Source organism: Thamnophis sirtalis, unplaced genomic scaffold (assembly GCF_051295495.1).
Source record: "Thamnophis sirtalis isolate CommonGarterSnake01/CBP01778 unplaced genomic scaffold, rThaSir2_p1.2 scaffold_1, whole genome shotgun sequence".
Classification (NCBI taxonomy): Eukaryota; Metazoa; Chordata; class Lepidosauria; order Squamata; family Natricidae; genus Thamnophis; species Thamnophis sirtalis.
Window position 1 is genome coordinate 78580680 of NW_028261381.1, and position 25349 is coordinate 78606028.

The 25349-nt window shown below is 38.9% G+C and overlaps 2 protein-coding genes across 5 annotated transcripts in view; one reads left to right on the forward strand and one right to left on the reverse strand.

The window, feature by feature from the left end:
• The first annotated feature begins 2008 nt into the window (after window positions 1-2008).
• Window positions 2009-5787, forward strand: LOC148049577 (pleckstrin homology-like domain family A member 2). The gene is made up of 2 exons (XM_087716899.1): window positions 2009-2640; window positions 5388-5787. Exon 1 carries the CDS (start codon window positions 2152-2154, stop codon window positions 2596-2598), a length of 447 nt encoding a protein of 148 aa, XP_087573025.1. The 5' UTR covers window positions 2009-2151; the 3' UTR covers window positions 2599-2640; window positions 5388-5787.
• A 15058-nt stretch (window positions 5788-20845) lies between these two features.
• Window positions 20846-25349, reverse strand: part of NAP1L4 (nucleosome assembly protein 1 like 4) — a 40218-nt gene continuing 35714 nt past the window's right edge. For all 4 annotated transcript variants that reach the window (XM_087716929.1, XM_014069698.2, XM_014069697.2 and 1 more), the window contains one exon: window positions 20846-22376. In XM_087716929.1, coding sequence (XP_087573055.1) covers window positions 22338-22376 — 39 coding nt within the window. In that variant the 3' untranslated portion in view covers window positions 20846-22337. The remainder of the gene's footprint in view (window positions 22377-25349) is intronic.

A 25349-nucleotide genomic window follows, 5' to 3' on the forward strand; every position in this document is an offset into this window, starting at 1 on the left:
AAGGGCCCCTCAAAATACAAGGCCTTATATCCCAGGTTTGCTGCCCTCCAGATGCTTGGTCTCTTGGAACAGCCATTCCTTAATCTTAGAAGCTATTTTAAGATTTGAAATGAATCACATTCACAGATGATTCAAAAGTGATATTCTCATGTGAGTGCCATGGAAGATGCTAATCTTCATATAGGATTCGAACAGAATGGAAATGGTATTGACAAACTTGTTATTTTGTCATTATTTTGTAATTTGCTACTATTGCTTATCATTTCTAGGGCAACTGTTTTATTTACGGTATTTTGTTTCTTATTGTCTGCAACTAATGGATTCTCAAAATACTGGGATTTTTATATAAATATTAACATTTGTGTTTCCACATGTATGCCAAACGTATGCTTCGGTTTTCTGTGAATGAACAATGGATGCTTCCACGCATAGACAATAATGCCCATTTCCCCTGACTAATGACATTGGTTTGCTAGGGAGTGATTGGACTTCTGGATTAGGATGTAATGTAAGGAGGAACTTTTCACTTGGGTTCGCATCACCCTTGCCCAAAGCAGGCAATTGCAGTATCTCAGGCTTTTGTAGATCACGTCCTGTCCCACACTGCTCAGCTTGCTCAGATCTCTAAGACCAGCTAAGATCACTCTGTAACAACCATCCAAGAAGTACGCAGAAATCAGGGGCTGGGTATGCCAATGCAATCCGCTTTCCTTCCTGCATCTGATGAAAGAAATGTCCTTCTGGGTTCAGCTCCAAGTGGGGAAAAAGACACTGGAGAGTGGAGACATGGAGGCTGCTTGGAAAGATGGTTTATTGGTGGACAGGACCACATGGCTTGAGCCCTGAACAGAAAAGATGATCACATGCTTCAATGTTGGTGGAGAAGAAGAGAAGGGCTGAGGAAGGGGCTTGCTAGGCTTTTTATAACCTGTACAGTCCCACCTCTCTGTTTCCTGTTCCTGTGTAAGAAATGTATTCTGATTGGTTGTCAGACTCCCATGGGGCCTTGCAGGGGCAACTCTCTGGACTGTGTTTTGAATCCAGGTTTGGTTGCGTTCTCAGATGCCATGTGGTCAGTTGGGGTCAATATTATCATGCTTTAATCCCATCCCCCTGCAGCTGAAGTGGAGAAGCCTTTATTATGTAAAGTGGACTAGCTTGACCTTCTTAATGGCCCATTGAGAAAGTGGGGATGGGCAGGAAGCTACAGGGAGCTATTCTGTCTTTTAAAACATATTTCTTTCATATTTCATTTTTCTGGGAGAGGGCTGGGTGATAACTTCCTACACATCCTAACCTGTGTGAGTGACATGGAAGATGCTAACATCATAGGCTAATCATAACCTATGATCTATGATGTGTCTCTTCTTCTTTACTTCCCCTTTTACCATTTTGGGTGTCAAGGGAGATACAAAATTCTTTTTCTTTGTCTTCTGGTGGCCCTGGACCATTTTTCATTGATATTGTTGTAGTCGTGTGTCTTTGATGTTGCCTCTTTGTTATACTTCACTAATGAAAAAAATAACACGAGAAAACTCTTTCCATCCTGCATTCTGAACTCCGAACTTCTGGCAATTGCACACAATGGTTCCTTGCGACGCGAGAATGCACCATCATAACTTGAGCACCTACAAAAGTAACTTCATTCACTTCGCCTCGAAAATAAGACTTTTGGGCAAATGTGGCTCACGTATTCAGTTACCACCTAGTAGAGAAGTTTGTCCATACCCGCAACTGAGGAAAAATCGGAAATTTGCATTCGATCTTTCCGTCACATTATCGCCCCCCCCCCTTTTTTTTTTAGCGCCGATCGTTGTAATCCTCACAGCACCCTCCGCCTTGTCGGACCACGTCTCCCCCCAGGGGGCGCGATCTGTAGCGTGGGTTCAAGAACGCGGGCGGAGAACGGAGGGAGGAGCCCCGTCTGGCACCAGGGAATCGGGCGACAGCGTGGGCGGGGAGACTCGCAGCAAGGTGGAGCCGGGACTCCGAGGCCATAAACGGCTCTTGGTGCGATATAGCAAGACGCGCAGCCCCGGCACCCGACAGCAGAGAGGGGGCGAGCCGGCGTCGTTGTCGCGTGGCACGGCAGCGGCGGTGCAGGAGCAGCAAGCGAGAGCGGGCCGGGAGCGCGCGGCGGGAGCGGGCAGCATGAAAGGGCCGTCGGCGGTCGGGCCGGCGTCGGAGGTGATCCGCGAGGGCGAGCTGGAGAAGCGCAGCGACAGCCTCTTCCAGCTGTGGAAGAAGAAGCAGGTGGTGCTGAGCAAGGAGAGCCTGAGCCTCTTCTCGCCCGAGGGCGGCGGCGGCAGCGGCGGGGCCGGCGGCAGGGCCCGCGCCAAAGAGCTGCGCTTCGGCTCCATCCAGAAGGTGGATTGCGTGGAGCGCACCGGCAAGTACGTCTACTTCACCATCGTCACCACGGACCGCAAGGAGATCGACTTTCGGTGCCCGGGCGAGAGCTGCTGGAACGCCTCCATCACCATGGCGCTCATCGACTTCCAGAACAAGCGCGCCATCCAGGACTTCAAGAGCCGGCAGGAGGCCGTCGAGCAGGCGGCGGCGGGCAGTCGCGACCGGCGGTTGGCTCGGGCGCCCTGAGCCCCGCGCCCTGCCAGTCCCTCGCGGACCAGCCTAGCCGAGGTGAGAGGACGTAGATGCATACGAGCGTCCGGAAAAGATTCAAGAGGTTGGCGGCATGATGAATGATTCCTCTTCAGTTGTGGTTCCTCTTTAGTTATGCACCCACACCCACCCCGCCACCGCTCCTTTATTCTCCGGCCAACCGTCGGCTTTTCTTGGAGACAAGGAGATTGAGTGCAGCGGTTCCTTAAGTGGGCAGTGAAGGAACCTGAATGAAAGGCGCCTTTGCAAAAGGGGTTTCTCGTAGCTGGCTTCTTGCCTAGACGGAATGGACATTGTTACGAAAGTGAGCTGCAAGCCTAATGCGTTTGCTAATGAATTGGGCTATTCCCTGTAGAGTGTAGCACAACATGCTAGGTAGACCCTGGTTAACAAAACAGTGCATAGGGAGCTAAGCCAACTAAATCATTATGCTAGTCCTGGTGTGGTTTGCACATCAAACTGAGATGCCCTGTATGTATCTGTGAGCAAGATGACCCTGTGTTTTAGACTGCTATCCTTCAAAGAGGAAACTCAAGAAAAAACATAATTTGCTTTTTCTGCAAATGTAAGATGATGAAGCCATTTAAAAAGATAATTATTAGAGTGCAGGGAGATATAAAATTTTGGTTTGATTTAATATGTTTGATTTTGCTTCACCATTAACATTTGTAAATCCTGGTTTAGTATGATGTCCAAAATTAGTTAAAGATTGAGAATCCAAGCTGCAAAATCACATAGATGTTTTGATTTTTTTTCCCATAGTGAACTTCTTAACCTCTTTCCTGCTGTTTTTTTAAATAATGATCTTGCAGTGCAGCCTTATAGCCCACTATTGTAATCACTATAGTCTTCTCTTTTTAAGCTAGCATTTTTACCATGTGCAAGCCATGTTCTGACCAACATGGAAATGTGCAAATATAGTGTTGTATACATGCACTTTCTAATTTTTCAAAATTACTGTGTCTAAAATTCCCAGACATCATAGTGAGGGCTCTGCATTGCTTCAGGTTTAAAGAGAAAATAAAATGATGCTTTGGAGTACATATTATCAACTTTCTAAACCAAAGACATCTTTTCCCAGGTTTGCAATGTTCCTACCAAGCCTGCATGGTTGCAGGGAAAGATGCTGTTGCTTTAAGAAGTTGTTAATGGATGCACAGCTTTAGGGATTTTTTTTAAAACACAATTAAGGGTCACCCAGAAAGGAAATGCTTAATACAAGGGAAGCAGGATAGAAATTGACTACAAGCAGCCATTGAACTAGTACTGAGTTCTTCAGGAAATGTGTTCACTTTCCTTGTCTCTTGAGTAATTAGAGCTATTGGCAACACATACAGCATCTAGTTCTAGAAATGCATATTGAACTGCGGGATGAAGTCACCAATGCTGCAACTAGCATTTTTGCTAGGAGGCAGTGATCTGTAGAAGTAGCCAGAAACCCAACAGATATACCAACCTTAAATCAACAACATCCTTTCCCCAACCTGATAACCAATCATGCTAGATGATTCATTGATACAAACGATCATTAATTGTAACTGTAACTACTAAGGGAGAATGAGCTAGCATCATTGTTCTTGTAATAGGGGATGCAGGGTAATTTAAAAAAAAACATCCATTAATGTTACTTATATAATTCAGGGTTAGCATTTTTCTTGGTTTTATTAAAACACAATTAAAATGGAGGTGCACAAAGGCAGAAGGAGAGCTTCCAACTTTAAGCAATGTTATACACGCTTTGAGCAAAAATTCTTAGGGGATACAAGTGTCAAGTGACAAGGTTTCATAGCAAAAGTAGCACTTATTTCTAAAATACATACAATATATTCAGTTACTTGTTAATGACTAGTGGAGCGTTGTGAAACACATGTCTTAGCAACCCTTAGGGTTGAAAGTTCTTTTGGAGATCCCTGTAGGATATGCTTTGATCCTTCATTGCCGAAAGCTTGATGTGTGTTTGTATCTCTCTGAATGTGGCTTGCCCTGTCATTTGAGAAGCCTGTGGACGTTCAGGTGCTTTGCAGCAGGTGTGTCACAAAGTTTCATCAATTTCAAGTACCATAGTGCCTTCTTCACTCAGATGCCTTCCAAATGCCCTAAGGCCATAATCCTCCCCCTCCCAATTCCCAGCACTGGTTTTTATACATTGATCAGTTTGAGTGCCAACACAAATAGAACCCACCAGATAGGAGAAAAGTACTCTCAAAATACTTTGCTAATGAGAAGTCACTCAGCTAAGAATCTCTAAGCTGCAGGCCAAATTTGACCAGTAAAGGTAAATCAGAATCTTACAAACCCAAATATATTTCCACCATTTCATGATGTTGAGAAAGTAGCTCTTACTCACTGTGTAAGTGAGGCCAACATTTACCATTGTGCTAAGCCACTTTTGGTTTCTAATCCGGAAAGTAACTGCTGCTTTACTGATACTATTCTTAAGAGGTCATCTCATTTAAACCCTAAATCAGTGGTTCCCAAACTTGGCAACTTTAAGACTTGTGGACTTCAACTCCCAGAATTCTCCAGCCTGGCTGGAGAATTCTGGGAGTTGAAGTCCACAAGTCCACAAGTCTTAAAGTTGCCAAGTTTGGGAACCACTGCCCTAAATAAATTGAGGAGGAAGCCTCGTATACAACCTCCTTGAAAACTAAGGAAATACAGTAGTGGTGATACGTCTATTGCATTTGATTAGGAAAATTTGATTCATTGAGAAATATTTGCTATCTTCTATTTCATTGATTTTCTCCCTTTTTCTCCTGTTTTAGAGCATGACCATGGAACACAAACAAGATTTATTAACTTGGATTGTGATTTGATTGTGCTGGTGCAGGAAATTAATGAAGAAAAGCAAAGAAGGATGATGGAGGTTGCTGGATTTCTTCCGATCAAATGAAGCTGCTGAATTGAATAGTTGAACTTTCACTGAAAAGCACTTGCAAACCAAAGACCCTTTGAAAAACCAAAGTCTGGTTAACCAAGCAAGAGATCCAGCTTGCAAACTGCTATTTTCTTTTCTATTTATAAGAGACATTTCTGCACCATTTGGTGGGGGAAAATATTTTAAATTATTTGTAATAGCTGTGTTTTATATTTTTGATGAATGTTTTTAATATTTCTTTTTGTGTTCACATGTCCATTCCAGATAAACTGTTCTTTTTATCTTCATATCCCAAATAAGTGTCATGGACAGAAATTTTGTAATGCTCAGAGTATTCTGATTTTGGAATAGTCTGATAAATGCCGTACTTTACAGACATCTGCCCTCTGAGAAATATTGTCATGTCTGGCTGAAATTATTTTCAAATAGCAGCAGAAAAATAATGTAATTGTGAACAACTAATTTTGACTCATTAATGGCTAAATAAAATTTCACACTGGGTTCAAGATATAGTAGAGGGACTGAGAAGCCTTTAATCTATAGACCTTCTGGGTGCAGCCTTTCCTACCCTCTTCTGAACCTTCCACACACCATTTTCCCCCCATGTTAAAAAGGGGCTGGTATAGTGGTGGGTTGCAGACAGTACGCTCCGGTACGGGCGTAACGGTGTCTGCCCGGAGCACCGGGTACCTTTCTGGTACGGTACTCAGGAGGGTCCACCCGCTCGCCCAAGATCCTTACCTGTATTTGAGCTTTTCAGCGCTTCTGCGCACATGTACGGTGCCTGCGCGATGCTCCACTGAGCAGCTGAAGTGTCATGGAGGCGTTGCAAGGTAAGGACACGTGCACGCACTGCGTACATTCATGTGGTGGACGCAGGGCCCAGTTGCACTGTACTGGTTGCAACGGGATCTGGAACCCACCACTGGGCTGGTAGGAAGACAAGATGATGCTCAATACCTAATTCACTTACAGCTTGGAATCAGGGAGGAATTCTGACAAATTTAAAATATCCCATACTCCTTTCTGATATTTTAGCCACTTTTATGGAGTGTAGAATACTATTCTACTTATAGAAACAGCTATTTCTCTGCTTGCATAAGGATCTCATTAAAATTCATGTACTGCCTATTGGTACAAGGGATGTGGTGGCTCAGTGGCTAAGACACTGAGCTTGTCAATCAGAAAGGTCGGCAGTTCGAATCTCTAGTGCCACATAATGGGAGTGAGTTCCCATTACTTGTCCCAGCTTCTGCCCATCTAGCAGTTCAAAAGCACATGAAAAATACAAGTAGAAGAATAAGAACCACCTTTGGTGGGAAGGTAACAGCGTTCCATGCGCCTTCAGCATTTAGTCATGTCGGCCACATGACCATGGAGACGTCTTTGGACAGCACTGGCCGTTTGGCTTTAAAATGGAGATGAGGACTACCCCTAGAGCTGGAAACGACTAGCATACATGTGTGAGGGAAACCTTTACCTTTTGCTACCTATTGGAGAGAAATTAAGATATATTATTTTCAATGGAACCTATTTCCAACAAGATGACCTCTTTGCTAGGCCACTTAATTCTATTGGTGTTGGCTTTTTATGAAAGCATCCTCAGACCCCCACAATGCTGGCATATTATATGACACACATTGTTTTCTTTTTTTTTAAAGTAATAATTTGGAACAGCAGTGAAAGCTTTCCCATTGTCATGCACTAATTTGCTTGGAGAAGACAGAATTAAAATTATCTCTAATTAGCAACACCCGGTCAGCATATTGCTATGCAGTGTAATTTCCTCAGTGCATCACTCAGGCTTTTGAGATATTGCTAGAAGGGTGTCTGGCTAGCATCAGCAATCCTGATGAATTACGTGATGCATAATTAAACAAAGAGTCCAAGAAAACCTCCAGGCCAGCTTTTCTCCCCCACCCCACAGAGAAGAGGGCTCAGGTTTCCTTGATCAAAGGCCATTTGAGAGAAAGCTTTGATAAGTTCCAGATGTCGTCACAATTGCATTTCTCTCCCATCTATTTTGGAACTGCAGACCTAAGAGTCCCTTAGTGAACTGCTTGGCGGTTGGGGTAGGTTGCCTGTTCAATGCTTCTTCCAAAAGGAATTGAGTGGCACAGTAGAACCCAATGCAGACAAACTGGTCAATGTGCAGCTCTCGTGATACTGAATCCCGACTAACAGAATGAGAAGAATTTTAATTCAGCATGTTTGGAGGAGTAGAAGGTACTCATCCATGGAAAGACAAGAAGAAAAAAAATTGCATCAACTTAATTGAATCCAACCTCATTCTGCCAAGGTTAGACCTAAAGCATCATTTGGATGAAGCTGTGAACACCTGGGAATCAAAGCACACTTGTACAGGACTTCCTACAAAGTTGCTTCCTTATTTAGCATTGTAGAATTACAGGTTCAAACAACGACTGTCTGTCTATGCTGGTTTGCTATTCATTAATACAGCTTTAAAATAATCTTTCAGTTCAGTTGTCAAGGTATTGTACCGATGCGGTTAAGGCTAAAGTAATTTAAACAGGAAAATCACACTATGATGAAAAGAGGAAAAACTACAGAGTAAGCCTACAAAAATTAAATGACAAACACTGGGGTGAGATTTGAATGAATAAAACTTGCTATGCTTCCATTTCCAGGGGATTTTTTCCCCCCACAGCTGGAGGCCCACAGCTGAGATGGCTTCTCTCTCTTTAGGACACTAAAATTATCAAGAGGGGTACTGCAGTTCGGCTGTTCAAATCTCACCGGCTCAGGGTTGACTCAGCCTTCCATCCTTCCGAGGTGGGTAAAATGAGGACCCGGATTGTTGTTGGGGGCAATATGCTGACTCTGTAAACCGCTTAGAGAGGGCTGAAAGCCCTATGAAGTGGTATATAAGTCTAACTGCTAACTAACTGCTCTTGAGTACAGGGGAAAGGCCTTTGCAACCTTTGGGCCTCATACATTTAGGACTGTAAAACGTAACCCTGGTTGCACATGATAACTGCAGCAAGATTATTATATGCACAAAAATGAAACATCCATAATGGAGGAATGATTGGTAAAGATGGTAGAATTAACAGATATGCCAAATTGACTTGTTTGACTAGGGAAAAAACAATAAGCACATTTATTAGTGATGGGAACCCCTTATGGACTGTTTGCTGAAGGAAGAAAAAAATGAACTTGTAATTAGAAATGGTAAACTATGAAAAGAAGGAAATTATGATGTAACTTTAGAGAAAGGGTAAAATATAAACTCATTTATAACTACTTAATACTAGAAGGCAGTTCTTTATAATCTTTTCTTTATCTGTTCACTGTTTTTTTTCTTTATTTCTTCTCTAAAATTAGTATTGTTTTTATCTTGTTAAAAATTCATTTAATAAAAATGACATTCACACAATTGCACACACTAGGATATTGGTGTAATTAGTCCTGATTATAACATGTATAGATAAGAAAAGATTTCAGTAAATATTCTTTGGTAAAGAAGACAAGACCTTGGATCGGCCATAATGAAGTCTTTCAGGAACCAGCGTTGCTTGAAAGAAACATGTATACCCTTTTCCATAATTAAAAGGGAATGCAAGCACCGTTGCAAAGTGCTATGGTAGATATTGGGTCCCCTTAGATAGCTGTAACTCCTGCATCAAAACAGAGTGTTCAGTGATGCTCTTGCATGGCAATGGAATATCACTGGGCCAATTACATAAAAACTTCATTCTGTGTGTGTCTCTTCAATTTCTTTTTATATTTTTAATATATTTGGAATCTGTTCAGCTTTTATTCCACATTGTCTTCTTGCAGCCTGGCCCTAAATTCTGCTTAAGGTAAGAAACCAATCCAGGTAAGCTCAATACATTTATTAAACCAGCATAAATTGTGGATTTTGTCTTTTCTTTGCACCCAAAGGCTATAAAATTCCTAAATGTCGTAATGGAGATTTGGCTGATACTACTGTATTGGATGCCAATCTGATTGTGAAAACTTTGAATCATATCAGATTGATTCATGTCACTAGCAAGTTTTTTTTCCCTTTTAAGACTTTCATTTTCCCAAACTAAAACTGTGTCATGGATGTTATTATGTACATTTACATAGAGTTCATCTAATATCAAATGGTATTATCTTTTGCATGTCTATTCAAAGTGGCTCTCACTTCTAGGAAGTATGTCGTAGGGTTGCAGGCTAAACTATTCAAAGCTTGCCAAGTCTACAACACAGGTTCTTGAAACAAAGAGGCTTTGAGAAGCAACAGAATAGAGCCCCTTGGTAGTTCTATAATTAGTCTGGTGAGGAGTGTGGATCATTTGGTTCCTTTTAGGCATCTTTGTTGACACCATAATACTCTTAATCTTAGATATCCAATGGGAGTCAGGTGACATATATATTCAATAAATGATTATGGTACCTTACAGATTCAATCAGATGCTTAGTCAGGATTTGACATTTTTATCTACCTACTGAGGACCTGGGAAAAGCAGATTGTGGAAGAGCATGGTGCAGAGAAAATTGCAATCATTTAAGCCTTCTCCCCAGCATCAAAGCATGGCAGAGTTACTTATCAAAAGTTCAACCTTGAAATAGGTGGGTTGGAGGAGATGTATTTTTAAAGTACTGCAGCTGCTGCAGCAGCCAAATGAAAGAAGTGGTCTTCATAGAGGTGGAAGGATCCAGAAGAAAAAGAAGCCCAGCCCAATGTTGTGAGTGTGTCAATATGTTATATGCTGCCCATTAATAAAGGAGAAACTAGCAAAAGAAGAAAATCCTAGAGAGGTGTGGGGGATTTAAAAACAGATGAGGGTCAATAAAAATACTGTTGTATATAATAATAGCAGCATAGTAGCTATGGTAATAGTATGCTGGTAGCAGAAATAATATAGCATAGAAGTACAATTCATAGCACAGCATAGCATAGTGAACATTGTGCAATACCAACAGTAAGAGAAACAGGATATAGTATGATAGACACTGAAGCATTTCACATATCTGTATATTTCATTTTTGTATCTTAGATATAGTTTTTTTATAAATAAAATATCTCCCTTATATAAAATCCAGGCCTAGGGTCCAATGCTTTTGTGGATCTTTTGAGTTTGAACTGGGTATAGTTTAAAAAGAACCTATGACACAGATGTTGTTGTCTGGTGATGTAAAAGGGATCTTTGCAGGACATAAGCTGTTCCAAGTAAAGCTGAAATTTGCTGGTGATTTTGTCAGTGCCGATGATATTCAAGTGCTCCAGATGTTTGAGGATTGCATTCAAGGCACCTGTTACTATCGGTACTAACTTTGCTTTCTTTTGCCAGTTGTTTTACTTCTGTTTGGAAGTCTCTGTATATTGTTATTTTCTCCAGTTCTTTCTCTTCTCTTCTGCTGTCTCCAGGTACTGCAATATGCACTAACCAGCCCCCCCCCCCTTATTTACAATTGTTACCTCTGGGGCACGTTATGCAGCAGGTGCTTGTCTGCTTGAATTCTAAAGACCCTGAGCACTTCACCTTCGTTTTCTATTACTTTGTCTATTGTGTAGTCTCACCAGTTCTTGTTTGCAGGCAAGAGATTTCTTGTGAGCTATTTTAATGCGCCATTGTTGTACTTTGTCCTGTGTAAGTCTGACTCTGTACGATCTTGCAGCAGCTAATAAGGTGGTCCACCATTTCTTCAGTTTCTTTGCAGAAAATGCAGCTGCTACTTCTTTTGCTCTGGTTGATCTTCATATGCATCATGTTCTTCTCAGGAGAACTTCTCAGGATTGTTGTATTGCATTAGCATAGTATACATCGTATGTGCAGATCCAAGTAGTGTGGTCTTTTTCATTGACAGATGGAAATATTGTCAATGGGCAGTTATTTGAAGTGTCATCCAAGGCCTTCTGGTTTGGCACTCAGAGTGCCGATAACCCCTGGTGCCACCATGGCCAGCATATGCCATAATTTTTCAGCTTTGATTTTCAAAACTTTAGGATGTTCTTCAAACCTTTGTCTTTTGGTCTCCCTGGTATTGTCATAAAATTATCTACCTACTTTCTTTTTAACCACAGTTAAATTTGGTGTGCTATACACCAATGCTTTAATAGTTTGTATTCAGAATGATTATTCATTCACTTGGCAGACATGAGAACCTTAGGTAGGTTTTACTTTCTATTATTTGATGTAAGCTTTGTTGTAATTTTGGAATGCAGCATCATTCTTACGCATCACTCAGACATTTTAAAGTCTCTGAATCTACATGCCATAATTTACCATTCATTTTTCCATGTTTAGAACACTTCCTTCAGCAACCACAGGAGAAGTCACTCCTTCATCCAGATTCCCTGGATGGTGACCCAGACTGTCTGTAATTTGTCTCTGCTATAACTCATGATTCATGCTTCCAGCCCATCCCAGCCTCATTTTTTTCATCATCTCTCTCTGCCCTACCCATGTAGTGAAACTAATACAATGCCTTGTCAGTTTCACCAATGCTGTGTCCATTTATTACAGACACCAGGGAGCATGTGGATAATTAGTACATTCCCTAAGGAACAAACAGAGCAAAAGAGCTGCCTCTTTTAAGCTGAAAACCCAGATAGAAACAAAGTTTCTATCAACAAAGTTGTAGGGCATCCTTTGTTTTTGACCTGCAATGATAAACGTATGTGAAATTATCTAGCTTTGAAGTTTCTGGAGAGAGGTTTCATTGCATATTTGCCTGCTTTTAATTTATGTGTAACTCTGCAGCATTAGCATGCATTCATTTGCTTGTGCACACAGGCACAAACTTCATTATAGAAAAGCAACTTTGGTGATTTACTATTAGCAGTGTGCAGGTGTGAGGGGAGAGGTTGGTCTTAATGTTTTTCCACTGCTTATAAAGGTAAGGTAAAGATTCCCCTCACACGCATGTGCTAGACATTCCCGACTCTAGGGAGTAGTGCTCATCTCAGTTTCAAAGCCAAAGAGCCAGCGCTGTCCAAAGATGTATCCGTGGTCATGTGGCCAGCATGACTAAATGCCAAAGGTGCACAATTCTATTACTTTCCCACCAAAGGTGGTTCCTATTTTTCTACTTGCATTTTTGCATGCTTTTGAACTGCTAGGTTGGCAGAAGCTGGGACAAGTAATGGGAGCTCACTCCGTTACGTAGTGCTAGGGATTCAAACCGCTGAACTCACGGCCTTTCTAATTGACAAGCTCAGCGTCTTAGCCTCTACAAATCGCTATATATAACTTCATGGCGTCTTTCACCACAAGGTTCAGGCCATGGGTAGATACTTTTTGGCTGCTGCAGTAGACAGTCACAGGAGAGAGGAAATGTAAAAATTGGGTTACAGAAAGGATTGTTAAAGTACCCATTCCCATGATGGCGAACCTATGTACACGTGCCCAAAGTGGCACGCAAAGCCATGTTGCCTGCCATGTGCAGCATCAGCCATTCCTCTTCCGGGTTTCTGGCATGCATGTGCACGTGACAATCAGCTGGCCTTTGTGCATGTGGCAGTGCTGGAAATCAGAAGAGCTGATCTTCCATTTTCCACTGTTACATGCATTCTGGCTAGCTGATCGGCGTTTTCACATGCGCGACAGTAACCTAAATACTTGCCAGCCAGCATGCATATATACACTGGAACCCAGAAGTAAATTTGTAGGCATGCGCATGCACCCTGGGCAACTCCTCTTCCTCATTGTGGCCCAGACAAGCACGCATGTGCTTCACGAAGTGCTCCCCTTTTGGCACTTGGTGTCCTGCGCGCACACGCTCGCTCCCTTTTCGGCACTTGGTGCTGAAAAGGTTCGCCATCACTGACCTACTCCCTTCCATGCTTCAGATTTCCTCTGTCTTTCTCAAATTGTTTCTATATAATATTAGAGCTATTGTACTTTCACATCCTATGGAAATGTATTACCACAAAACACATTTTTTCCTCAACAAGGACCACAAACGAGAGATCTAAATAGGATTCCCAAATCAAAAATTGGTATACTCTTTAATGTACTCTGAAATAGTCTAAGAACAATGGATTTTTCTTTTCCTTTGCTTCTCCCTCCCCCCCCCCCCCCCGCTTTTCCCCAGGGACCAAAATGGCTGTTTTTTCTTCGGAGCAAATCAGAGGAAAATACATTTTTAAAGAAGTGAAACTCTGACTAGTCCCAGAGTGCAGGATTTGCTCAGAACATAAGATTAAGGATAAACTTTGAAATGTCTTGCAAATATCATTGGTGCAGTAAGGAACCAGTGGAGCTGAAAAGGTATTTGGTGAAAGCCAGACGGAGAGAGAATTAGCTTTGTTTCGTGTTTCTTGTCCTTCCCTTCCCCTTTTATTTCTTGAAGAACAGGTATGGGATTATAGATCAGTTTACCAACCAGTAAAAAGACATTATTGTATAAACAGGACAATGGTTAGAGGAAAGGGGAAGTAATTTGATCGTTTGGAAGTCTCCTTGTGAGAACATACATAAATCACTTCATGCTGGCAGAGCCACTGCTGGCAGGCCTGGCTCAGCCTGAATCTCTCCTGATCTATAGCCCAAGCAGCTTTAAGAAGACATTATTTGTCAAGATGCTCCAGCATGTAAAATTGGCCCTAAAGCATTTCCTGCTCCATCTCCTGCTTCCTCTTCTTTGCAGCAATTGAATAAAGGCCCTTTATAAAACACACCCAAAAGAATGTGGTTGCTTTTCTCAAGAAAACGAGTCTCTCATCCTTTCTCAAATGTCTGATGCTGAAGAAATATTATTGGGCATCAAGCTATTTGTAGCTTACCAAGATTTCATGAACTTTTAACCTATATGTCGAATATATATATATTGAGAGAAGCTGGACTGCAAGAAGACAAATGTGGTTTTTAAATTGATGGAAGTAATTTTCAGTAAGCTGTGCTGTCCTTAGATCACTGTTACAGCTGAAAACACAAATAATCTTTGAACTCTGGTAATGAAAGTCAAATAGTCCAGTGGAAAATGAAATTAAACACAATGAAGAGCAAATTAATAATGTATATAGCAACCAACTTTAGAAATGACAATAAAGATACAGAAATGTTATACAGCTTTCTCGGAATAATTTGGGTCCCAATTCGAGCCAGCGTTGCACAAGAACAAATCAGAATGAAATCCAGACATGCTGTATGGAAAGGAAATGATTTATGAATCCCCAAAAGCAAAGAGGTTTGCTTTAGGGGTAGCCACTCTATTAGGGATCTACAAATAGGGTTTTATAATGACAAGAGCCTTTGATGTTGATATGTAGATTGAGGTATTCCTGCCAAGGGCTTAGATTGTGAGCTGCATATTAGATGCGTATATCTGGATATTGTCCTGAGGATATGAAGTCCAAGAGGTACAATCATCCTCAGATGTGTAGATGCCTTTCTAAGTGTGGATTTATTGTGAGTGGTCTGGTATTGTGATTTTATCTTGAGGACATTGTGTTTCCTGATAGGTTGTAAATTGCTGGTGGATCAGAGGTGGTTTGGGAAATGTTTGACCTGGCTAGAGGGTGATTGAGATAGGATGAGGAATAAAGTTAAGGGGAAGTATCTGCTTTCTTATAATTTTCCCACAATTTCTACTTTTTAGTATTGACAACAGTGAAAGAACAGCAGTCAAAAAATACATTACGCTTGCATTCAGCAGGAGAGCAAATTAAGTATTTAAAAAAGGTACCGTATTTGGATGCTATGATGTGCCTTTACAAATTCAGAAATAATTTTCCATATGACATGCTTTTGCTATCAAAGCAAAATATTTTGAAGAGGTAGGACAGAAAGAATATTGATGTTTTTGAACTTTGAGGTTGGAGAAAACATTCAAGAATGTCATAGATAGCCAAGAAAACAAAACAAATGGATCAAAATCCAAATCAATCCAGAATTCTCACTTGAGGCAGAAATGACTTATGTTAAAATATATACTGTACATATTATGTGAAGACCCAATTCACTCGAGAAATTTATAATGCAGTAAATAGTGGAAAGAATGACCAGCAATAAAGTGGATGTTCTTGATTAACTAAGGCAGAATATCAGTAAATAGCTAGAGCCTGCAAAGATGAAATGAGGAAAGCTAAGGCTCACAATGAACAAAGGCTTGCGACAAAAGTAAAAAATAACAAAAAAAGCTTCTTCCAACATGTTAAAAGCAAGAAAAAGGTCAAGAAAACAATTAGTCCATTGCTGGGAGAAAGTAGCAAGAAAGTGACAAGCAAGAGAGAAAGCAGAACTACTTAACTTGTTTTTGCAATTGTCTTTACACAAAGGGAAAAAACAGCACCACAAAAAAGATTAGGAAAACAAGTTAAAATAGCAAAGAAAATGGTGAGAACCTATCTACCCTAGACGAGTTCAAATCACCAGGACCAGATGGATTACACACCAGTTCTGAGGGAACTGGCAAATGAGATCTCAGAACCACTGAACTATATCTTTAAAAGATCCTGGAGCACCAGGGAACTGCCAGAGGACTGGAAAAGAGCTGATGTAGTTCCCATCTTCAAAAAAAAGTGGGGGGGAATAGATCCAGGAAACTACAGACCTATCAGCTTGACCACAATACCAGAGAAAATTCTGGAAAAGATAATCAAGCAACAAATCAGTGACCACCTTGAAGCAAACAAAGTAATAATCAAAAGCCAACATGGGTTTGTCAAAAACAGATCATGCTAGACTAACCTTATTGCATTATTTGACAAAGTGACAAAATTAGTGGACCAGAGGAATGCCGTCAATATAATTTACTTGGACTTCAGTAAGGGATTTGATAAAGTAGACCATAACCTACTACTTGATAAAATAGAACCATGTGGGTTAGACAGCACCACCGCACTCAACATGTAGTCCTCAATGGAACTGCATTTACATGGAGGGAAGTATGCAGTTGGGGTATCCCAAGGCTGTTTTAGGCCCAGTACTCTTCAACAGCTTCATCAATGATTTGGACAAAGGGATAGATGAGGAACTCATCAAATTTGCAGATGACATCAAGCTAGTAGGAATATCCAACACTCCAGAAGATAGGCTTAAGATACAGAAGGATCTTGACAGACTTGAACATTGGGCACTGGTGAAGAAAGTAAGGTTCTACATTTAGACAAGAAAAACAAAATGCACAGGTACAGTATATGTGGAACCTCGCTCAATAGTAGTAACTGTGAGAGGGATCTTGGAGTCCTAGTGGACAACCATTTAACTATTAGTCAGCAGTGTGCAGCAGCTGCCAAAAAAGCCAACAGTTCTAGGCTGCATAAACAGAGGGGTAGAATCAAGATCACATGATGTGTTAATACCACTTTATAATGCCTTGGTAAGACACACTTGGAATACTGCATTCAGTTTTGATGATGTAAAAAGGATGTGGAGACTCTAGAAAGAGTGCAGAGAAAAGCAACAAAGATGATTAGGGGATTGGAGGCTGAAATATATGAAGAACAGTTGCAGGAACTGGGTATGTCTAGTTTAATGGAAAAAAAATAACTAGAGATGACATTATAGCAGTGTTTCAATATCTAAGGGGCTGCCACAAAGAAGAGGGAGTCAAGCTATTCTCCTAAGCACCCGAGGGCAGGACAAGAAGCAATGGGTGGAAACTAATCAAGGAGAAGCAACCTAGAACTAAGGAGAAATTTCCTGACAGAACAATTAATCAGTAGAACAACTTACCTCCAGAAGTTGTAAATGCTCCAACACTGGAAGTTTTTAAGAAGCTATTAGATATTCATTTGTCTGAAGTAGTGTAGGGTTTCATGCCTAAGCAGGGGTTGGACTAGAAAACCTCCAAGGTCTCTTCCAACTCTGTTGTTTTCATTTTGCAAGAAACTAGCAAATACTTTTAAGAAAAATCACATCATGTATTTTACATTAAGTTTCATAAATGGTTGCAGCTCCCATCAAACTTATGAAAGTTTCCATGCCAAAATACATTTTCCAGTTAAAATACCTTGGGCAAAGTAATTTTATGTTGTCTGGACCAGTTTTTCTCTTGCTATCCAGTTCCCTATGTGCCGTATTGTACTTCCAGAGTAATGTAGTTAGTACAGCTTTCCCCTTATTTGGTAAGTTCCAGAATGGTTAACAGCTGTACTATTCCCCTAGTGGTTGGGAATTCTGGAAGTTGTACACCAATACATCTGGGTTGGGGAAAACTGCATAAATAACTCGTGCTACTGTTTCTTAGACTATTGATGTCTTGTTTGTATCCCTGCTTCCCCTCAAAGATATCAGCTTCTCAGACCTTCATAAAACTAATATTGCACTTTTCCTGGCAAACTTAAAATACTGATGCACTCCTAAACAGTAGCTGAGTTAGGTAAATACCTCACAAAGGTCATCCAGGGAGAGAGAATCCTAGCTTCAAGATGTTCATGAATCACTCAGAATTGCTCAACACTGACTGGAATGAGCAGAACTCCTAGGTACTGTAATTCAAGTTCCATATCCGTGCTATGATAATATATTCAATATTCAAACGTTCAAGATAATCACTAAGTACAGAGCAAACCTGATTCACACTGTGCATTGGAAAGCCCACTGTTTTCTAGGAAATTATTGGAAGGAATCCTGCATTATTTTGCACAGGAGCAATCAAAACAATTAGAACAAAATTTCTTTTCCTGTTAGATCAAACTAAACATACGGTATGTTCTCCCCTGATGGATGGGTGGATGATGAATGAATATCTGTTTGGCATTATCTGAAGAATTGCTATTTCCCAGGGTAACTGAGAATAGCATGACTCTTCCTGTTTCACTGTCAGAATCAAAAGGAGCAATTTTTTGAAAACCATGGGCTTAATTACAGGAAGAGAAGCATATCAGTTATGTTTGAACACAAACCCAGCAGCATTCATCTGGAGAGCCCATTGTTATTCTATATACAGTGATGAAGGATGAGAGTGCTGTTCTCCTTGCTTGCCTAATTTATAGCTCCTCTAATTTTGCCAAATCTTTTTTTGAATGCCATCTGTAGAGATATTTATGATTTTAGCACATTTAAATACAATAACAATTATCAATTTTCTTCATTTTTTTAAAATAAAAGGACTTTACCCCAACTTGACTTTATATGGAATTCAACTCCTATTAGTTTCAGCCAGTTTTGAGACAAACCAATAGTAGAAAATACAGTCCGGCCTCTAAAAGATTTTGGTTCATGACCACTTGTTTTGAAACTTCAACCACTTTTGCTCTACTGGCCCAAGTTTTCTAAAGTAAAGCATACGAAATCCTGACACCCCCCCCCCCCCCGCAATATTTAGAATTATTTCAACTTGACTTTCCCAAGACAGCTTTTAAAAAAAGACCTTAAATGGGCTGCTTCTCAATTCTGAGTGTTGGGAGTAGAAAGATATTGCATTGATGGGGCTTCCGTAATTATGTAAAATGCAATTTATTATGGTTGGTAAATTCTTTGGGTGAGCAAGTAAGCAAAATAAGATTATGTAACATGTGGACTAGGTTGAGAGGTTGTCTTAAGTAAATTGATGATAGAACCTTCCATCTACTTACTGCTATGTCTGTATTAATATAATGGGAATCAACTTAAAATATAGAATAATGATTTTATTTGTAGCCATGTAAGTTACTTTCTATCACGTTATATGGAGGATTTCCCAACAGAGAGATAAGTGGAACTCTTAAGATTTAACTTCTCAGGCTCAGTATTATATTTGGTTCAACTGGAAGTTTTCCTGTAATTTTAATAAACATGTTTATTCAAGTCTTTGTAGACTATATTGGGTATGTTATAAACTCTACTAAAAATAACTTGTCTGGAAAAGTATGAGAAACGTCCTTCCCCCTTAATATTTTAGATTTTGGAAACTTTTTCTGTATTATTCCTCCTGATCTTGACAGCTCTTATAAAGGGTTCCATTTAGCTCAATATCATACACTAAATCCCTTTGCGAAAGTCACACAAAGACATGAGGATAACAGTCTCTCCTGCTGTTGCAGGTATTTTATATGGCCAATAAACCAGAAAGGAGAATTTAGCAGGTAACCACTGAAAAAGGAGTCCCCAAGTGCTATTTAACTTAATAGAGATTTTCAAACTGAGCAGCAAAACTATATTCCCATGGTACTTAGAGACCATTTTCATTGTTATACTAAGGTATAGCCCAACTCTCTCATGGCAAAAATACCAAGTTTAACCTTCAAAAATCACAGAAAACCGATACAGCTGTGTGTGTGTGGGGGGGGAAACCTATAATCCAGCCGCAAATACTTCAACTTGAAAGAATATTGTCATCAGTGAACAATGTAAATTAGCAGCAAACCACTGAATTATGAGATAATTAAAGCTAGGCCAAAATTGCACATTTGCATTTTTATCTCTACTTTTGAGTATTCTGGAAGTTATTTACTACCTTGTTATTAATACAAAATTTGTTACTTACAGGTTTACTGAGAAAAAGGAACTAAAAAGCAGTATTTTTATTTGCTGTTATTTACACAAGAATGAGAAAGAAGAAACTCAATTATTCTATTAATAAGATACAGAATATGTAAATAATTTACTCTGTTTCTCATCAAAAGGCAAAACACTAGTTGGATTATTTTCTTCCTGGTATGTTTACTTACACTTGTAAAGAGTTTTGACTTAACTGATTACACTTAGAATAACTATTATCATTCTTACTTATGAAGATGGATAGAATCTCCTCTTTTCTCATTAACTATCAATTGCCTTCCAAAGATTCCAACAGTACAAAAATGCATATTTATTTTCTTCTGATAACATTTATCAAGCTTTCAGTTGAGGTGAATAGAGATACTCTATTCTGATCTACAGGTGTTAGAATGAGACAGCTATACAAGAATTTCTTCACAGCTGCAGATACTACCCTAGAAGTGTTTTAAGATATTACAAAATTAGAGCTGCATCAAAATCTCCAACCTCTCCCCCCTCCCGTTTTTCCTATTTCATAATTTTCCTCCTTCTATTTTGCCAGATCTCTTTTGGTTAATGTGTAGGGAATGCATAATGTGCTCTATTTTGTAATCCTAGTTTTAAAATAAAAAACTACTTATGATTTTTGTTTAAATTGCCCAGCATAGTCATGACTTCTGTTGAATTCTACCATTTTTCCCCCGAATCTATTCCCTACAATAGTGTTTCTTAATCATGGCAACTTTTAAGATTTGTGGACTTTAACTCCTAGAATAAAACTCACACATCTTAAAGTTGCCAAGGCTGAGTTAAAAACTCAATACTCAACTGAGTCCCACGACCAAAATAAGTTACCATATATACAGGGAAATTTACAACTGAAATCTCAGCAGGGATCCATGTGATTAATTGTTAACTGTCACATACTGATGAATGCGACAAGGAAATGTCATGTATTGATAGAGAAACTATCAGGACAATATGCTTCATGTTTCACAACTTTAATAGAATATTCTAACTATTCTGTACAAATTGAAAACACCGTATTAAGTTACAAATGTATAAGATAAGGCTGGAGCACTCTCTACATGCCTGGTAACAGCATTCACACAATTGGTAATGAAGTGTTGCCATAAGCTGGCATTGTATGTTTAAGAAAGGTGAACTGTATTCTGAATATTCTTCAGAAGGATTCTGGAGCTTTAAAAAACATGGAAATGTGGAACGGAGTGACTTGATATTGCAGATAAACATGAGAACTATGCACCCAGGATGTATTTATATTTTTCCAATTATGAGATATAGATTTCAAAGGCCCAAATTGGATCATCTTCCAATTTATCCGGAACGTTATTTCCCACGTTTTGTGTGTAGTTTCACTTTATTTTTTGTTTAGTGGAAGCCATACTTTGCTAAGTCCTCTGAATTTCAATGCTGTAATTTGCACTTGATGGCTAAACCGTCACCAAGACCATCTGCACTTGGTTTAAAGGTAGAATACAAATTACAAAATGCTGCTTCAGCTATTACATCAAACTCTGGTCTGTTCTTAAGGTTGAAGGAAGATTTAAAAGTGAAGTTGCACCGAACTGTGGAGAACAAGCATATAAAGTTGCAGCTTGTGTCCAGGCTTCAAATCTTTGGATTTAAGAATGTCTGAACAGTGCCGAGCATAACTAAGGCAAACCAGGGATATATACTTAAGTGCTGCAATCTTCTCAACCTAGGGAGCCCACATCAGGCTTGTTGTTTTGAAATGTATGAGAAGCAATTATTTTCTTGAGTAAAGTATGAGTTTTCCACATACAAGTACCCATAGTTTATAAACAGGATTCTCTTCAAGTATTTTAAAACTATTAAAAGTACTAGTTCACCAAAGTACTTTAATAAAAAAATGAATAAATAAGGTGAACAATTAAATGTCTCTCGACCACTCCTTTCTTCAAAGATAAAGGAAATGTTATTTTTCATTTAAAATTACTGGAAATGACAATGTTTAAGGTACTCTGTAGCACTAATCTCTCTTGAATGGTAGTAATTTATTTTAAAGGGAAAAGATCTATCAGAAGGCATATTGCTTTACTTGTTTTTACTGTATTTTATTAATTTAATAGTCTAAATATTCCTATTCCATAATATTTTAACAAAAACCTACCTTATGTTGAGGGTAAGTTTTTCAAAAAGGCAAATTATTTTTTTAATTTAATGGAAAAGCCTACAGACAGTTGAGCTAAATTGTACCAAAGGCTGTAGAGTGTGCTTTAATTAAACCTCATATTTCTCAAATGCATTAAGTTGCCACTGTACAAGTTAAGCAAAAATAAGAAAAGAGTTAGTGAAAATCATGCATTTGAAAACAATTTAGTTTAAGCATTGTTAATAAGATTGTGCTGCAGTAATGGAATTTCCTGAACTGCAGGCCAGGTATCCAAATATTGTTACAGGCTGTTCAAATATCACTCTGAAGTGGCATTTCCTTATTGTTGTTTGCATTCAGCAGGTTGACTGGCATCTTTCTGTTTAAAAATGAAAAGAAAAAAGAAAGAGATTTATGCAAGAGGTACTTCAATATAATACTGAATTTAATTCAACATAAAATTTAATTTTGTATTCATAACCAGTACCAGAACTAAGATATGAAAATGGTAATTTGAAAAGTAATATTCAAGATATTGTGCTTTGAGGGATGGAGATATTATTCTCTATCCTAAAGGCAAGACAACCAGTTATTAAAGCTGTGTGGTGTTTTGGGCCTAAATGTTAAAAGGTGCTTAAGAATCAATTGCAGTCCAAATGTCACATCTTTTTTTGCAAATTTCAAAGCATGTCTTTTCTCAGGATCACAATCAGAGAAATGTTTTGCCTTCAAATTGAAGCACTGCTTATTAGTTACCCCTATATTTTAGCCATTACAAAAATAATGGATTACAATAAAGCCATATCATCCAATTTCTTGCAGTGGCTAGGGGTTCACTTATTCTTTCCAATAACTGGCACAACAATCTGTGTTTTTACATTTTTATATTATTCTTTCCTAAGATTTAGAATAAATGGATGAATGACATTCAGTACTCCTTGACCCAGACCAACAGTATCATACTTTCAGATCATTGTTCAGAGGAGTCTTTCTTAGTACCCACTTTCCAACATTTTCCAAAATATCTAAAATAGAGACAGACTGAAGGTTAATCACATCCCGATAAAGAACTAGATTCTAAGATACTAGTCTGAATTTCCCCCCCCCCCAACATTTCTCGAAATAAAAAGATAATCCCAGTTTAAAAAAACCAACAAAATACCATAGGATCACATAAGAGTTTACTATCAGGGGCAATGCCTGCAGAAAATACTAAAGGAAGAAAAAAAGGAAGGGTAATGTGAAAAGCAGTCATTCTAAAGGAGAACCCAAGATTTTTAAAATTAAAATTCAAACGAGCCATTTAAAGTCTTTCCTACACACCCTTGAATGAATAATGCAGAGGTTTAATAGTTATCACAGATAAACAGTTGTGTGCAAACATTTAGGCATCTCTAACTCAAATTGAGAGCGCTTACTGGTTAAGGCACTAGACTAGAGAGTGGGAGAACCAACATGAAACAAGCTAGATGAACTCAGGCCACTCACTCACTATCAGCCCCAGGAAGAAGGAAATCAGCATGAATTGAGGGCATGCCCTCTCTCAAAAAGGTAAAATGGAACATTTCAATGAATCCTTAAGTGAACATTACATTGTACAGCAATATACTGTTAGTATATTGTACAGCAATAAACTTTCTGCAAATCTGAATGCATTCATGCGCATTCATCTTCACGTAAATTTAAGGATCCAAAATAAAACATGGAATGTCAGGTACAGAAATTTGGAACCCTTCAACAGCCTTAAAGTTTCAACTATGAGGAATATTGTTAAGAAATAGAAGTTAATAAAATGGTTGAAGTAAAGGCAAGTTATGGAAACCCCAGGAAAAAAAAATACACTAGAACTGCCAAAAAAGCTGGTCAGATCTGCAAAACAAAACCCAGAGATCATTGTAAATGGCCTTCTGAAAACTTTAGCTGTACAGTACAGTAATTATTCACAGGTCCACAGTACAGCACTGCTTTGGTAACAATCATATGCAATGGAAAGCTGGCAGAAAGTTCCCTTTCTTCTGATCTCAACATCACTGCCTCATCTATGCATGCACACACACACGCACACAAGTACATTATGAAATAAAAAACGAACTGTTCAGCCATAACCACACAATATATATTTGTGAAAAAATGATAAAACAAATGAAAAACATGCGGGCTATTTCAAAAGATAACAGTTTAAAATACACCTTCAAAGTATTCAAGAACACTTACAGGAAACATAATTTTTAGAGTAGCCTTCACAACAGTTTAAACTTTGGTATCTCTACATGAAGATCTCAAACATATATATAAAATAATGTAAAAACATTTCCAAGCAAGAAAGATTCTGCAAGGAAGAGTGGAAGAAAAATTCCAAGAGCAAGAAAAAAACTCCCTACAACTTGTGATACTTTCCTGATACGCATTTGATCATTAACTGGTTAAAAGTTCAATTCACGTTACTTGCATTTCTAATAAAAACAATTATTTTAATTTTTATGACTGCTTTAAGCATTCTCTTATTTTGCATTCCGTTCACCAACAATACATTTGAACAGTAACAAATATAAATCAAATCATTTTGACAACACAGAAGTAGAGAGAGTTTGTATATTTTTGGGGGGTTAATATTAAAGATGAAGATTACACAAATGTAATACAGCATACTTATGGTGAAACAGTGGAACACTTTTAAAAAGGGATAATCAAAAGGGCAAGTACAGGTAGTCCTTGACTTACAACCACTGGTTTAGTAGTCTTTCAATGCTACAACAGCATTGAAAAAAGTGACTTTTCACGTACAACCATTGCAGCTTACCCGTGATCATGTGATCAAAATTCAGATGCTTGATAATTGGCATGCATTTATTATATTTGCAGTGCTCCTGGGTCAGATAATCATCTTTTGCAACCTTCTGACAAGTAAAGGAAATGGGAAAGCCAGATTCACTTTACAACCATGTTAACAACTCCAATGATTCATTTAACAGCTGTAACAAGATTGTAAAATGGGGCAAAACCCACTTAGAAACTGCCTTGCTTAGCAACAGAAATTTTGGGCTCAATTGTGGTTGTACATTAAGGACTACTTGTAATATGTAATGCTGTTTTCCAAGTGACTCAATATTTTAGTAAGAGAAGAATTACTAATTCCTATTTTCTCTTATATATCCTTGCTGTTGAGTGGTACACAAAACCTGACATTTCTACTATTAGAAATGTTTCCTATGTAGGTCCTGGAATATTGATCAATTGTTTGTAGCAGCTTCTTAGAACCAACATTTTTATTCAAAACATCCCCTAAAAGTGGAGCCAACAAAACTCTCTATAAAATTAACTCTATAGCACAATGATCCATATTAAGGCTACT

What these genes read in the sequence shown, in the direction of transcription:
- LOC148049577 (XM_087716899.1), top strand. Translation starts at nt 2,152, where the DNA reads ATGAAAGGGCCGTCGGCGGTCGGGCCGGCGTCGGAGGTGATCCGCGAG.